The sequence below is a fragment of the Mesoplodon mirus genome, assembly GCF_964341445.2.
Source record: "Mesoplodon mirus genome assembly, chromosome: 2".
Taxonomy (NCBI): domain Eukaryota; kingdom Metazoa; phylum Chordata; class Mammalia; order Artiodactyla; family Ziphiidae; genus Mesoplodon; species Mesoplodon mirus.
The window spans coordinates 46,128,860-46,142,249 of NC_138977.1; the positions used below are offsets into that span (position 1 = coordinate 46,128,860).

Consider the following 13,390-nt stretch of genomic DNA (forward strand, 5'->3'; position numbering starts at 1 on the left):
CATAGTTCTGCCAATGCACCTCCATGCTCACCTGCAGCATCCCTTATTACCCCATAACTGTGTCTTTTTGAGCACAGAAAACAAAAGATACAATTTGGCATGATTGGTGATACCTAAAATCACTGTAAGATTAGAATGAGATCCCAGTACCTATTTGTCCAGTGATCCAAAACAAAAAGTAGATTCATAGATGGTGAAAGGGAAAACCAGTGCTGCTATTTAAAAAGAAAAAGAAAAAGAAAAAACCTTTACTATATCTCAGATGTCAGTATTTATTCTGGACATTTTAAAAGGCTTTTCTTTATAGTGTTTTTAACAGCTGTTTGTATCAGCTCAGCTGCTACTTCAATGGTTTTCCCTTTCACTCTCCATGTATCTTTTTGAATGATTAATTAATATAAATATTTTTACTCTAAAAAGTGAAAGGTAAAAGCAGAGCTATAGCAGTTGAGTCAGTACTGACAACTACAAAACAAATGTTCCTGCAGGGGTCTGGAGGAACTTCTGATACTTAGACAGTTACGAGCTGACTCTTTTTCTTTTCTTTTTAAAATTTTGGCCTCATAGATTTTAACATCAAATGGTTACCCAGGATTTCTTAAAAAGTGAAAACAGACATAAAATAGCAAGTCTTAATTGAAGCTTTTGAAGCGCACATACAAATACTTTGCTCAAAGACAGAAACGGTTTTACACCAGACTAGGAGTAGAAGATGTTTGTTTTAGTCATATGAGTAACTTTTCAAGTTGAAGGTGTTCTTGTTAAATTTATAGCTCAAAATATGGTTCCTTTGACCATATTTTGTTTCCAAAGACAGGTGGAAAAGATAGAATTTCAGCTTCATTAATACTGTTCTTCTTGTGTTAAAAAGTATTAGTAACAGAATTGAAAGGAATTTAAAAGATCATCTAGAATACTCTTCAAGTTATTGGTGAAAAATATATAGTTTAGACTCAAATTATAGACTCAGAGGGCTTATTTGAGAGAAACTGGTTCAGAACCCAAGGTGTTTGACTCTTAGTAAGATCACATTTCCTGTCTGATCACATTTGTCTACCCTAAGTGAAAGTTTATGGTTTTTTTCCTAACTATTCCTCCTGTCTTTACTAAGTGTGCTGAGTTAGTCTTTCCCAATAATAAAAGAGCTGAAGAGTTTATATCAACTGATAATTATTCATTCATTTATCTTAGGAAGCTACTTGTGCCACAGAGGGTGAATTGTTGTAGGGCTTTTTTCTGTGTATGCCCCCAAAGGAGCACAAGAGTGAAAGTACTTCTTTATAGGATTATTAGAATCTATGAGCACATTTCAGTCGGTCACCTAATGTTTTATTTTATCTAATTCCTGTGAAATACTTTTTTATATATAGCATGCAGTCAAATAGAGAGTCAGTTTTAAAATATATCCAATGTATATATTAAAATTTATATTCCAGTCCCTGTAGGCTGTAATACTACTCTGTTGGTAAATTTGAGACTGTTTGATAGTCCTGTATTAGTACTTTCTTAAGTCATGTATGTATGTATGTAGATAAAGATACATATATATATATATATATACACACACACACAGATAACTTCTAAGTATTCATACTTACCATTTATCAAAGAGATAGTTGCATATATGTGTTTATATATAATGTGCTTAATAAGTGTGTGCTGAATTAATAAATGAAGATCTTAAATGAACTTAGTCCAGTTTAAAATAGTCATTAAGAAAAAGTTAGTCTTGCTCATATGTTCTTTTTTTTTTTTTTTTTTTTTCTTTTTGCGGTATGCGGGCCTCTCACTGTTGTGGCCTCCCCCGTTGCGGAGCACAGGCTCCGGATGCGCAGGCCCAGCGGCCATGGCTCACGGGCCCAGCCGCTCCGCGGCATATGGGATCCTCCCAGACCGGGGCACGAACCCGTATCCCCTGCATCGGCAGGCGGACTCTCAACCACTGCGCCACCAGGGAGGCCCTCATATGTTCTTTAAGAATGTTTAATCACAGTTGCATCCAAACCAATCAATAAGTTTTATTCTTGACAGTAGGTTTGGAAGCCTGTTCAGTAGATGCCTTAGCAGTAAGAAGGGATATGTAACATTTATGCAGACATGAAAGATTTGTTATTACTGAAAAGTGGATGATGAAATATTTTTGTAGGTATCACATTAAAGATCAGGTATTACTACATATCACAAAGTATCAATAGTCTTTCATTATTTTAATATCTGTGTCTAAGTTATGAGCTTGTACAGCTGTGCCAGAATCTAAACCCAGAATCTACATTGTCTGAGACCTTAACCTTTTAGCCTGCACTGCACCTCCAGGTTAAGAGCTGTAGGGATGCTGTTAACAGCTATGGCCCTTCTGGCATATGTCATAGAAATGCACAGTCACACAGATGAAACAGCTGCCCGTCTGTAAGAGAAAAATACACCTATAACAATCCTTTAAAATTGGTATTCTTATCCCATTTTATAGACGTAGGAATTGAGGATTGTAATATAAATTCACTTATTCTTTCAAAATAGGGTGATTATATAATAATGACAGTAACTCTAAACTTGTTGTTACCATTTATTCTTTTATATTCAATGCCTTTTATTATTGACACTGATATTCTGAAACAAAATAGCTCTTCTAAGTATAATATAGTTAATTTATGTGGGCTCTGCAGAATGTTATTTATGCTACATCAAGCTTCCTTAAATACCAAATTATAGAACACATATTCACAGAAGATAAATCTAGGATAGTGTGAAAATGAGAGCGATGCATTACAGACCATGGCTTAACCCAACAGTACCAAGTATTTCATTTTGGTCAGTTTGTCTGGCTAAATTCTACATAGATCTTAAGTTTAGAAAACTTTGCAAAATACATCACAATAAACTTTATTTTTGCCCCCCAAATAATACCATTGCCCCAACATAATACCATTTGTTTTCCAAAGACTATATTTATTTTATATTTCTCATTGATGTAGTCAGACTGATTTGTGTTTTCCTTTCAGATAGAAGAGAAGCAGTTAGTTCTTGCGAACTCAGAACTAATGGAAGCACGGACGGAACGTGATCAGTTCAGTCAGGAATCTGGAAATCCGGACGATCAACTTCAAAAGCTCTTGGCAAGTTGATGCTCTGAAATATGAATGAGATTAATTCTGGGAATTTTTTACCACAATAGTTCACAAAACTAGTTTCATTTGTAAAATTACAACTTTTACAACATAGTTGTACATTGATACACAACACAATATCCTAGACACTATTCAAGTTTTACATATAAAATATAGTATTCTATACTTCAAGCAGAACTGTTAGGGCTTAAAAGTTAGGTGAAGCCGATCTTCAAACAGCCATAGTCTTTCAATTAGGTACTGTGTTCTGCTAAATTGAAATAATGTTGAGTTTTCATTTCAAAGCCAAACAACATCCAAAACACATACAAATTATGTATAAAGAAAATTTAAATGCAAGTTCAGTTAAAAAAATTTTTTTTAGAAGGAAAGAAAAGAGGATTCTGAGAGTAGTGAACCAGATTCTGCCCTCTGTTTAGGGGGTACTACAGGCTGAGAAGTTTAGGAAAGGAGATGTTAGTACCCCTTCGTGTGATATTTATTAGAGGTCCTATAGAATAGGGTTCTTTCTCCCCACCCAACCTTATTTCAGGCTACAGCTCCCTCTGCTGGTAGAGCGTCCTTCGCAGGCCGACAGGGGGCTTGAAGAGCGTGGGGTAAAGGGAGAGCTGGCAACTGGGAGAGAAGCTCTAAACCTTGGGATGATCCTCACTTCTCTCCCTCCTATTGCGTGTATCCCAGTGTCCTCATATCTAATTTGAAAATATTGGAGGTTAAATGTCTGAACCGTCCTCATAACCATCCCCTCCTTTTCATTCTTGCTGCCACTACCCATTCATCCAAGCCCCTCATTATACCTGCAGCATGGCAGCATCTCCTTACTCGGTTCCTAAATCTAGTTTCTTCCCTCTTCCATCCAGCCTATATTCATCTTTCTAAACTATAGCTCTGATTGTGTCTCTCTTCCACTCAGAAATGACTCTCCCTATAAAGCCAGACTCCCTGCCTTTCAAGACTGTTCATTATCTGGCCCCAGCTTACCTTTCCAGTCTTTTCTCTCCACATACACCCAGTGCTCCAAGCAAACCCCATGTGCGTCTTTCTAGTCCCTTCTTCCTAATCTCTGCATCTCCAAGCTGTTCTCAAGGTCCCACTTAGATGCCTTCTTGAAGCATTCGATCTCCTTTTGGATCATTTCTCTCTGCTGTTCCTTAGCTCTGTCTCTTCAGTGAAAAGCCACTTCCAGTTATTTGTCCATTTATCTCTCTCTGGGTGAAAAGTTCTCTGAATATCTGTGTGTCTTTTTTTTCTTTCTCCGACTATGGAGTTTTTGCCAACAGTAAACACCCACTCTGTGTTTCTTGAGTAACTGCAGAGGGAGGTGTTCTATTCACAACCCAATTGCCACTCCAATCCCAATACCAGACACTATTCTGCTATTTCTGAAGCAGTCAACCAAATTACTATTGCTGTTCCTTCAAGCTTTTCTTTATTACGGGAGTACACTTGATGTGAAGCATAATGGCTTTGTTAGAAAATTCAAAACTTAACAGGATGATTTGTAGTTTCCTCCTCATTATATACTATTTGGGGTCTAGTCCACTGAGGTGTAATGCTAGAAATTACAAGTAAACCAAATGTTATTTTTCTAGGAAATATTGTGCTTTACCAAGCCATTAAAAGGGAATCAGATTCCAAAATCAAAGGCTTCTCAAATCACATAGCAACTCCAAAAATGATGTAAGGAAGGAAAATAAGAATTTTACTTTAATTATTTAATATAGGGAAAAAGCTTATCTCCGTTTCTTGTATGCTGATCTGTATAAACGAGAGAAGGAGCTGAGCCTCAAGAACGAGCAGAATAAGTGTCTGTGGGACTGTCCCACAGGCAACAGCATCATCATCGACCACCTGTTGCAGGAGCTGGGCGACAGGAACATGGAGGTGCAGCGCCTGGAGGCCCTCCTCAAGGCCATGAAAAGCGAGTGTCAGGGCCAGAAGGAGTGGCAGGTCAGGCAGGGATGGGCGGCTCCTCCTTGGTCTCCCCCAAAGTAGAGTTGTGGATTCTGTGAGCAACTTATAAGAACCTGTTGTTTATGTCTGTATTTTTGACGACTTGTTAAATTTAAAATGTTAAGCTTTATCTCGTTTTTGTCCATTGTTGAGTAATGAAACTCCCATCCAGTTTGCCTTTTCATTTCCACCTAGAAATTGGTAACCTAATAATTGCTTATTTCAGAAAAGCATCAAACCATAGGGAGATCTGAGGAACAGCAGGGTTGAAGGTTTCCAACAGATGTTTTTTTGTTTTTGTTTTTCCCCCGGAATTAAGGGGCAGGTTGGAGGGAAATAGAAAGGGCAGTTTGTCTTCAATCCTACCACACGTTCCACTATTGCCAGTGTTATCCTAACTTAAATTGGTGTGGAAAACATCCTCAGAGGAAACTTGCCAAGCTCCTCCCAACGCTAGAAAACCATTCTAGAGGAGCATTATTATTAAATTAAGGCCTCTCCACCTTGGTCTAATTAACACATGTCAGTCTATGGTCTCTATGAGGTTCTGACAGCAGAACAATTTGAGACACTGTCAGATTCATGATTTCATGTTGTTGAGCTAACTTGTCATATCTCTTGAGACCTCTGTCTGCCTGCCTAAATTCATGAAATTCTTCTTTAACAAATCAGATGGCAGCAATTCAGGGAAAGAATGAAAGTCTAGAAGAAGTGTCCTCCTTGACTGCTCAGCTTGAACCCACCAAAGACGTGCTCCACAAAGTAGTAGAAGAGTTGACAGCCAAGAAGTTGACCCTGGAGAGCTCCGAGAGGACTGTGTCGGACCTGACAACTTCACTCCAGGAGAAAGAGAGAGCCATCAAGGCCACCAGCTCAGAGATCGTGGAGCTGGGCTCCTGGATGGACTTGAAGCTGCAGGAGCTGCAGCTTCTGAAGAATGAAGTAGTTCACCTCAGAAACGTGCAGGTAGAAAACGAGTACCTCAAGCTACAGATGGCAGAGAAGGACGAAGTGAACAAGACCCTGCAGCAACAGATTGAAGACATGATGCAGCCGATGGACCAGGATGGACCGATGGCGGATGCTGTGCGTGTAGAGAAAGCCCATCTGAAGAAAAAGCTCAATGATACGAGACTGGAGCTACAGGAAGTTAAGGTCTGTAGAGCGTTTTGGTGGTTTAGCTTCTGAAATGTCTTTTTTCCCATGAGTAAGTATGACCTAACTGACTGGAAAGCGGTTCTGTAAGATGATTCTGGACACTCTGAAACTGCTTGAGCGTATTTGTGTCAGTGTGCATATATGTTTTTGTGAGAAAGTTTCCATACTTTTATCAGATTCCACAAGGAATGGCCCCAAAATGGTTCAGAACTGCTGACACGAAAGAGAAAAGTCAGAAAATCCAGCTTCTTCGTGAAGCCTTTCCTGATCCCACAGTTTGAAGAAGTATTCTGTCCCTCTTCAAACAGACCTAAATTTGAACCCCATCTCTCACCACTCAATAACTGTAAAACACTGGACTGTTTGCTGAATGTTGGCTTCTATGTCTGTAAACAACAAAGCAAACAAACAAAACAAAACCCCCAAAACCTATTGGGTTATTTGAGGCTTACATGAGAAAATATGTATCAAGGATTTATTTAGCTTGGTTCCTGGCCTGTGGAAGATGTTTAGAAAATATTAGTTCTCTTCCCCAATTCCGTTCTCCTTCTGGACCTTTCATACTGCATTGGTACTTGTTATAGCCTGAATCACGTTCTGTATTGCACTGTGTGTGTGTGTGTGTATAAATAGCAGTGTCTCCTCTTCCCTATAAGACTGCAGACTTCTTCAAGCAGGGTACACATCTTATTAATCTTTGTACCCCTGCCCCAGGACTTTGTGCCTTGCACCCAGCAGGTGCTCAGTAAATATTTATCAAAATTTAAAACTACCAAACAAATATATATATATATATATATATATATATATATTTTTTTTTTTTTTTTTTTTTTTTTTTTTTTTTTTTTGCGGTACGCGGGCCTCTCACTGTTGTGGCCTCTCCCGTTGCGGAGCACAGGCTCCGGACGTGCAGGCTCAGTGGCTATGGCTCACGGGCCTAGCCACTCCGTGGCATGTGGGATCTTCCCGGACTGGGGCACGAACCCATGTCCCCTGCTGAACAAATTTTTTAAAATTTGATTTCCTAAGCTTTATGTTACCTGTATCTGCCACGGTAAGTAGTAGGAGACAAGTCATGTACAATTAATTTTTTTCTTTTAGTTTTACTGAGATATAATTGATACAATACTGTATAAGTTTAAGGTATACAACATAATGGCTTGATTTACATATATTGTGCAATGATTACCACAGTAGGTTAACCTCCATCATCTCATATAGATACAAAAAAAATTAAATAAAACAATGTTTCTTCCCTTATGATGAGAACTTTTAGGATCTACTCTCTTAGCAACTTTCAAGTATACCATACAGCAGTATTAATTATAGTCATTATGTTGTACATTACATCACTAGTGTAGTTATTTCTGTTATATCTGGAACATTGTACCTTTTGGCCACCTGATCCAATTTCCCCTCCCCATCCTTTCCCTGCCTCTGCTAATCACAAATCTTTTTCTTAATACTGATTTTCTTTTTTAAAATAATTTATTTTTTTGTTTACATTTTTGGCTGCATTGGGTCTTGTTGCTGCGCACGGACTTTCTCTAGTTGTGGTGAGCGGGGGCTGCTCTTCCTTGCAGTGCGTGGGCTTCTCATTGCGGTGGCTTCTCTTGTTGCAGAGCACAGGCTCTAGGCACGTGGGCTTCAGTAGTTGTGGCTCACAGGCGCTAGAACACAGGCTCAGCAGTTGTGGTCCACGGGCTCAGTTACTCCGTGGCATGTGGGATCCTCCTGGACCAGGGCTCGAACCCGTGTCCCCTGTATTGGCAGGTGAATTCTTAACCACTGTGCCACCAGGGAAGTCCTGATAATCACAAATCTTGATTAAACTTTAGATGCCCTAGTTTCCTCATTCTAAAAGTTGGGCCGATGGATTATTACCTATCCTATGGAGATATACAAGTTCATTGCATAAAGATCTAGAATTTTCTAGTGCTTAAGTTTTACTTGATTATATCATATATTTTTTTAACAGACAAACTTACCATGAAAGAGACTTTTAAAGGCTCCTCAGTGGCCAACCCTTACAGTGAAAACTTTAGAATAGGTTTGCAGAACATGTTAGAGGAGAAAAGATGATTATTCCACCTTCTTGTGAAAGAAAAGAGATGGATTTCTAGTATTGTTAAGAGTACAAAGAAATGGAAGAATCTGTTGTGTTTCATACTCTGTAAATTAAATCAATTTTACGTTCACAAAAACATTATGAGGTATGTACATTATTGTCCCATTTTGCAGATGAGAAAACTGAGAAATGGAGACATTAAATAGCTTGCCTGAGAACAACACTACCTCGGGATTTGGTCCTTGGCAGTATACTAGTAAATACTACAGTGCAGTCGTTCTCAACCACCTGAGAACTAGAAGTTCTCAGTCACCTGGACTGAAAACCAGAATCACCTGGAGGACTTGTTAAAACACAGACTGCTGGGTGCCAGCCCCAGGGTTTCTGATTCAGTAGGTCTGGGACAGGGCCTGAAATTTAGTGTTTCTAAACAAATTTCCATCTGATGCTGGTCTAGAGAGCATAGGTCAAGTTCTGATATTAGAGTATCCCAGAGCAGTGTGGATTACTGTGACTAAAGTGGCCAATGAAGCCTTCCTAGAGAAGTGGGGACTTGAAATGGTAAAAACTAGGCAAAGAGGAGGAAAGGAGGCATTCCTAGCAAGGGGAAGTAGCTCAGTCTATAACTTATCCTACAGGTGGTGTGGGAGCTGTTAAAAGTTTTGGGTAGAGAAGAGAAGGTGACATGAAAAAGGCAATGTTGGGGGTAGGTTAATCTGACAAAGTTTGGATAAAGAATTTAAAGATAGATTAGACAGGGTAGAAACTAATTTTTAATTCCCAAATACGGAACTGGAGCGGCTTCAGGGAAAGATTTCCTAGTTGAAAAGAGCTTCACACAGATGCATAGGATGTAAGTTAAAAACTTGAGCTTTTATGCTACATCCACTTCCCTCCACAATCCAGCGAGGACAAAAGGAGGGGAATCCTAGCCCTGGAAGGGATGGTTTCTCTCACCTCTTTAGGCTGGGTCCTGCGCACACTGAAAGCAAAGGAGCAGGGTAAGCTCTCTTCTAGCAACTGCAGGTCCTCACAGCTGGATCCTTTCTTCCAAGGCTGAAAAAGGACCAAACGTCCATCAGCTGACCCCACCAGTTGGGACAGAAGTAGCATATGCCCAGTACATGTTGCGATGCCGCAGGCTGTCCCAGGAAAGCCCTCCCCTTCCGTCACCCCATGAGTCCAGCTGGATCTAGGGTGACAGTTACCGGGAGTGGCTAGGCAATCTGGGATCAGATGGCCTTGTTTAGGGCCTTTACTGCCCAAGCCTGTCACAGGTGGGAGGGAGACAAGCTCGTAGCTCTCCACCGATCCTTTCTGCAACAGCTAAAAGCTTGTCACGTGTTACATTTCAAATATAGCATTGGTCTATACATTTAAACTGCATTAGCTAGTATTATATTGAAGGCCAGCAGGCCTTAATTTGAGGGGACAATCTGATGACAAATAAGTAAGTTTCTTTTCAAATGGTGTTTGCTCAGAGGAATCTAGGCCGGCTCTGTCCACTAGAAATGCGATGTGAGCCACATATATAATTTAAAATTTTTTAGTAGACACGTATAAAGAAACTGGTGAAATGAATAACATTTTATTTTACTCATATCCAAAATAGGGTGATATTTTTATGTTGTAATCAATATCACAAATTGAGATATTTTAATTTATTTTAATATAGAGTCTGAACTCTGGTGTTTGAAATCTCCACTTAGATTAACCACACTTCAAGTGCTCAACAGTCCCATGTAGCTAGTGGCTATTGTACTAGACAGTGCACACCTAGGTCTGGGAAGAGAGGGGTTCATCCTGGGAAGGCTTACCAACGTAAATAGAGACCAGTTTTGAGCCAGTTGTAGGAATCCACATGAGAGGGATGAGAATCCACAGTGGAGGTTGGGGAAGATTTAGTTGATTATAAGGGGTCCGGGGAAAGGGAAAGACATAGGAGACTTTGAGGTTTCAAAGGCACTTAGATGTCTGAGGGACTTAGAATATGGTAGCACCCCTAACAGAAGAATTGGGAAGAAACTCGAGAGGAAAAGCCCTGTGAGGAAGGAGTGGTTTGGTCAGAGTCTGCAGCAGGATGCCAAGCTGGGAATTCCTGGCAGTTGGTTGGAAATGCAAAATGAGAGTTTCCAAATTCATATTCCCTGCTCACTTCAAGGACCAGATCCAGCCCACCTCACTGGCTTGTTCTAGCAGGTGCCTTCTCATAGGTCTCCCACTTCCACTCCTCCCTTTGTCCCCAGCACTGTTTATGCTTCACACAGGAGCCAGAGTTTTATTTTTAAAACATTATGCTGTATCACTCCCATGCTCCAAACTGTCCAGTGGCTCCTTTCTCAGAAGGAGCTCTCAGTCACGTCCTTACATTGCCTCTAAGGCCCATCTTGCCCAGGGCTCCCTCTGACTCACCTCCCACCACTTCCACCCACGCTCACTCCAGTGTAGAGGACACAAAATCCTTTTCCTTCTGTCCTTCTAAATTCTCTGGGGCCCTGACCGATTAACAAGAGAAAGACCAACACAAGTTTATTAACATGTATGTTTCATATATGCATGGGAGAGACCCAGGGAAATGAGTAATTCAGAGAGGTGGCTTAGAATTCAGGCTTAAGTACCATCTTCAGCTAAAACAAAGAACAGTGTAGGGGAGGTATGTCATGGGAAGTAGACCAGGAAAACTACGGTACACAAGGATGAGGTCTGTTACGTAGATTTAAGTTGGTGCCTCCCCAGTTGCTAAGATTCTCTCATGATTTAGTCTTCCTCCAGTTCAGAGAGCAAGACACCCTTACAAATGGAGATTTCCTTTATAAATGTAAATTTCCCTTAAAGGTTAACTTCTACTGTTTTCAGAGCTTCTTCTGCGTTTGTTGTTTCTCAAAATAATCCTATGCCAACGAGGCAGATTTTGGGGTGGCCTATTCTGGTCTCCTCCACCAGCCATTCTGACAGCCTTGCTGTTCCTTGAACACATCACCCGTGCCTGGAGCTGTCCCCAGCCTGCCACATGCTTGCTCTTTTACCTCTTTGAGGTTTCTGCTCATCAGAGAAGTCTTTCCTGACCAACTGTGGCAGAGTCCCCAAGACCACTCACAGTGTGATCATTTACTAGGAGGACTCACAGTACTCAGCAGATAGTCGTGCTCATGGATAGGATCTATTACAGTGAGAGGATCGAAAACAAAATCAGCAAAGGGAAAAAGCACACAGAGGAAACCAGGCCCAAGCTTCCAAAAGTCCTCTCCGGCAGTCACGCAGGATATGCTTAATTCCCCCAGCAACAAGTTGTGACAACATGTGTCACATGTTGCCAACCAGAGAAGGTCATTAGAGACTCAGTATGCAGGGGTTTTTATACTGGGGGCTGGTCATTTAGGTACACCTTACTGGACAGGTGAATACAGTCTTTCGAAAGGAAAACAGGTGTTCAGCATAAATCGTTTTGTTTGCAGAACAGTTTAGGCAGAGTGGGCCACTTTGATCAGTTAGACTGGTGGGAACCCTCTCAAACTCCAAGTCTCCAGAACAGCCAACAGCCAACCTGCCTAGCAGGCTTTCATCAGGGTAGCAGTCAGGCTCTCTTCCACATACCAACTTAGCTCACGTAGCAGCCCCCTCCCTGTGTTCGTTCTCTACCCTCTCACCTTTTTAATTCTTTTTTGTCATTATTATTATCTGGCTCTTAAATATTTGTTTCATCTGTCTCTTCTCACTGGAATGTAAAGCCCCACGAGGGCGAGGACACTTTGATTACTGCTATACACGGCCAGGGCAGGGGAAGCCTCGCAGGTGAGGTGTTTTGGGAGTAAAACAAGGAGGTGCTCACCTAGGGCCTCCCTTACCTCCCCTGCTATGCTATCCCCAACAGATAAAGTGGGGCCTGGCACAAAGTAGGTGCTGGTGCTCAATATCTTGTTTTGAATGAATGAATACAAAGAATAGGAATAATGAAGGGTTGCGGTCAGTGATACTGAGAATTAACATCTAAGGTTAAAAGGAAGTAAAATATTCCTTTTGTTTTCCAGCTTACTATTGCTGCTTTGTATTTTATTTTTTTAATTTCTTACTCTGTCCTTTGTGTTTATACCTGTATTTAGATTTTGAATTATAAAAAAGTTGCAGAGATACGGGAGCTTGAAGCCAGAGTGTGTGACCTGGAGCTGGAAAAGGTGAAGCTGGTGAATGCAGGCTCTGAGTGGCTCTGTGCAGTGAAGGACCTCAAACAAGAAAGAGTTCATTTATTAAGTGAGGTGAAAGCTAGTAGTGAGTTAAACAATCTTACAGGTATGTTACTCCAATTCAAATTCTGCTAAAAAATAGGAGTGCTATCAGTGAAGTTCAATGAAGATCCCAGGACTATGTGAAAGAATGGTTCCTCATCCCAGTTACAAGCATGGATAATTATGCTGTCCCAGTGGACACCTGAAATCCTGATACTTCTCCTTGAAGCCTTCCCACAGCTTGCACTTATTAACCATTAACTTTAGTCAGTCTTCAGTGTCCATGAAATTCTTTACTGAGTTTCCAAGAAAAGGGTGAGGGAAGTGGAAACCTTGAGTCCTTTGAGTCAGATAGCCTGATTAGATGTTTAATAAGGAAGCAACCCATGTAAACAGACATATGCAAATTTCTTGAAACAGAAAAATCCAAGGCCTTAAATTTTAAAATGAAACACTCCTAGTTCACCAATAGTATGGTATAGGTATTATCTACTTCTCATACACACACACGCACACGCACACACACATGCACACGCATACACCTGTGACTCCTGAACATTTACTATGCCAGATGCTGAGACAGGCCCTAGAAACAACAGTGAGGCTCCTGGCTAGTTGAGAACCAGACCCGTATAGAACAGGTTACAGTACAGTGGGTGAGGCACAGTGGACGTGTGCTGGCTGCACATGTGGGAAAGGGTAGAGAATCAGCCTCCTGTAGGAGGTGACATCTGTACTGGGATTGATGGAGGAAAAGGAATTTGGCAGGTGAAAAAGAGGTAGAAGGGCAATCCAGGCAGAGAGAACATTATGGGCAGAAGCATGAAGGCATAAAATAACATAATGGGACCTCAGAAGTATTT

At 40.8% G+C, this 13,390-nt stretch overlaps 1 protein-coding gene across 1 annotated transcript in view; it reads left to right on the forward strand.

The window, feature by feature from the left end:
• Nucleotides 1-13,390, forward strand: part of CCDC158 (coiled-coil domain containing 158) — a gene marked incomplete at its 5' end in the record, with an annotated part of 77,515 nt that overhangs the window by 18,962 nt on the left and 45,163 nt on the right. The window contains 4 exon segments of the mRNA XM_082642750.1: nt 3,000-3,117; nt 4,858-5,075; nt 5,751-6,233; nt 12,405-12,591. Of these exon segments, the coding sequence (XP_082498876.1) occupies nt 3,000-3,117; nt 4,858-5,075; nt 5,751-6,233; nt 12,405-12,591 (1,006 nt within the window).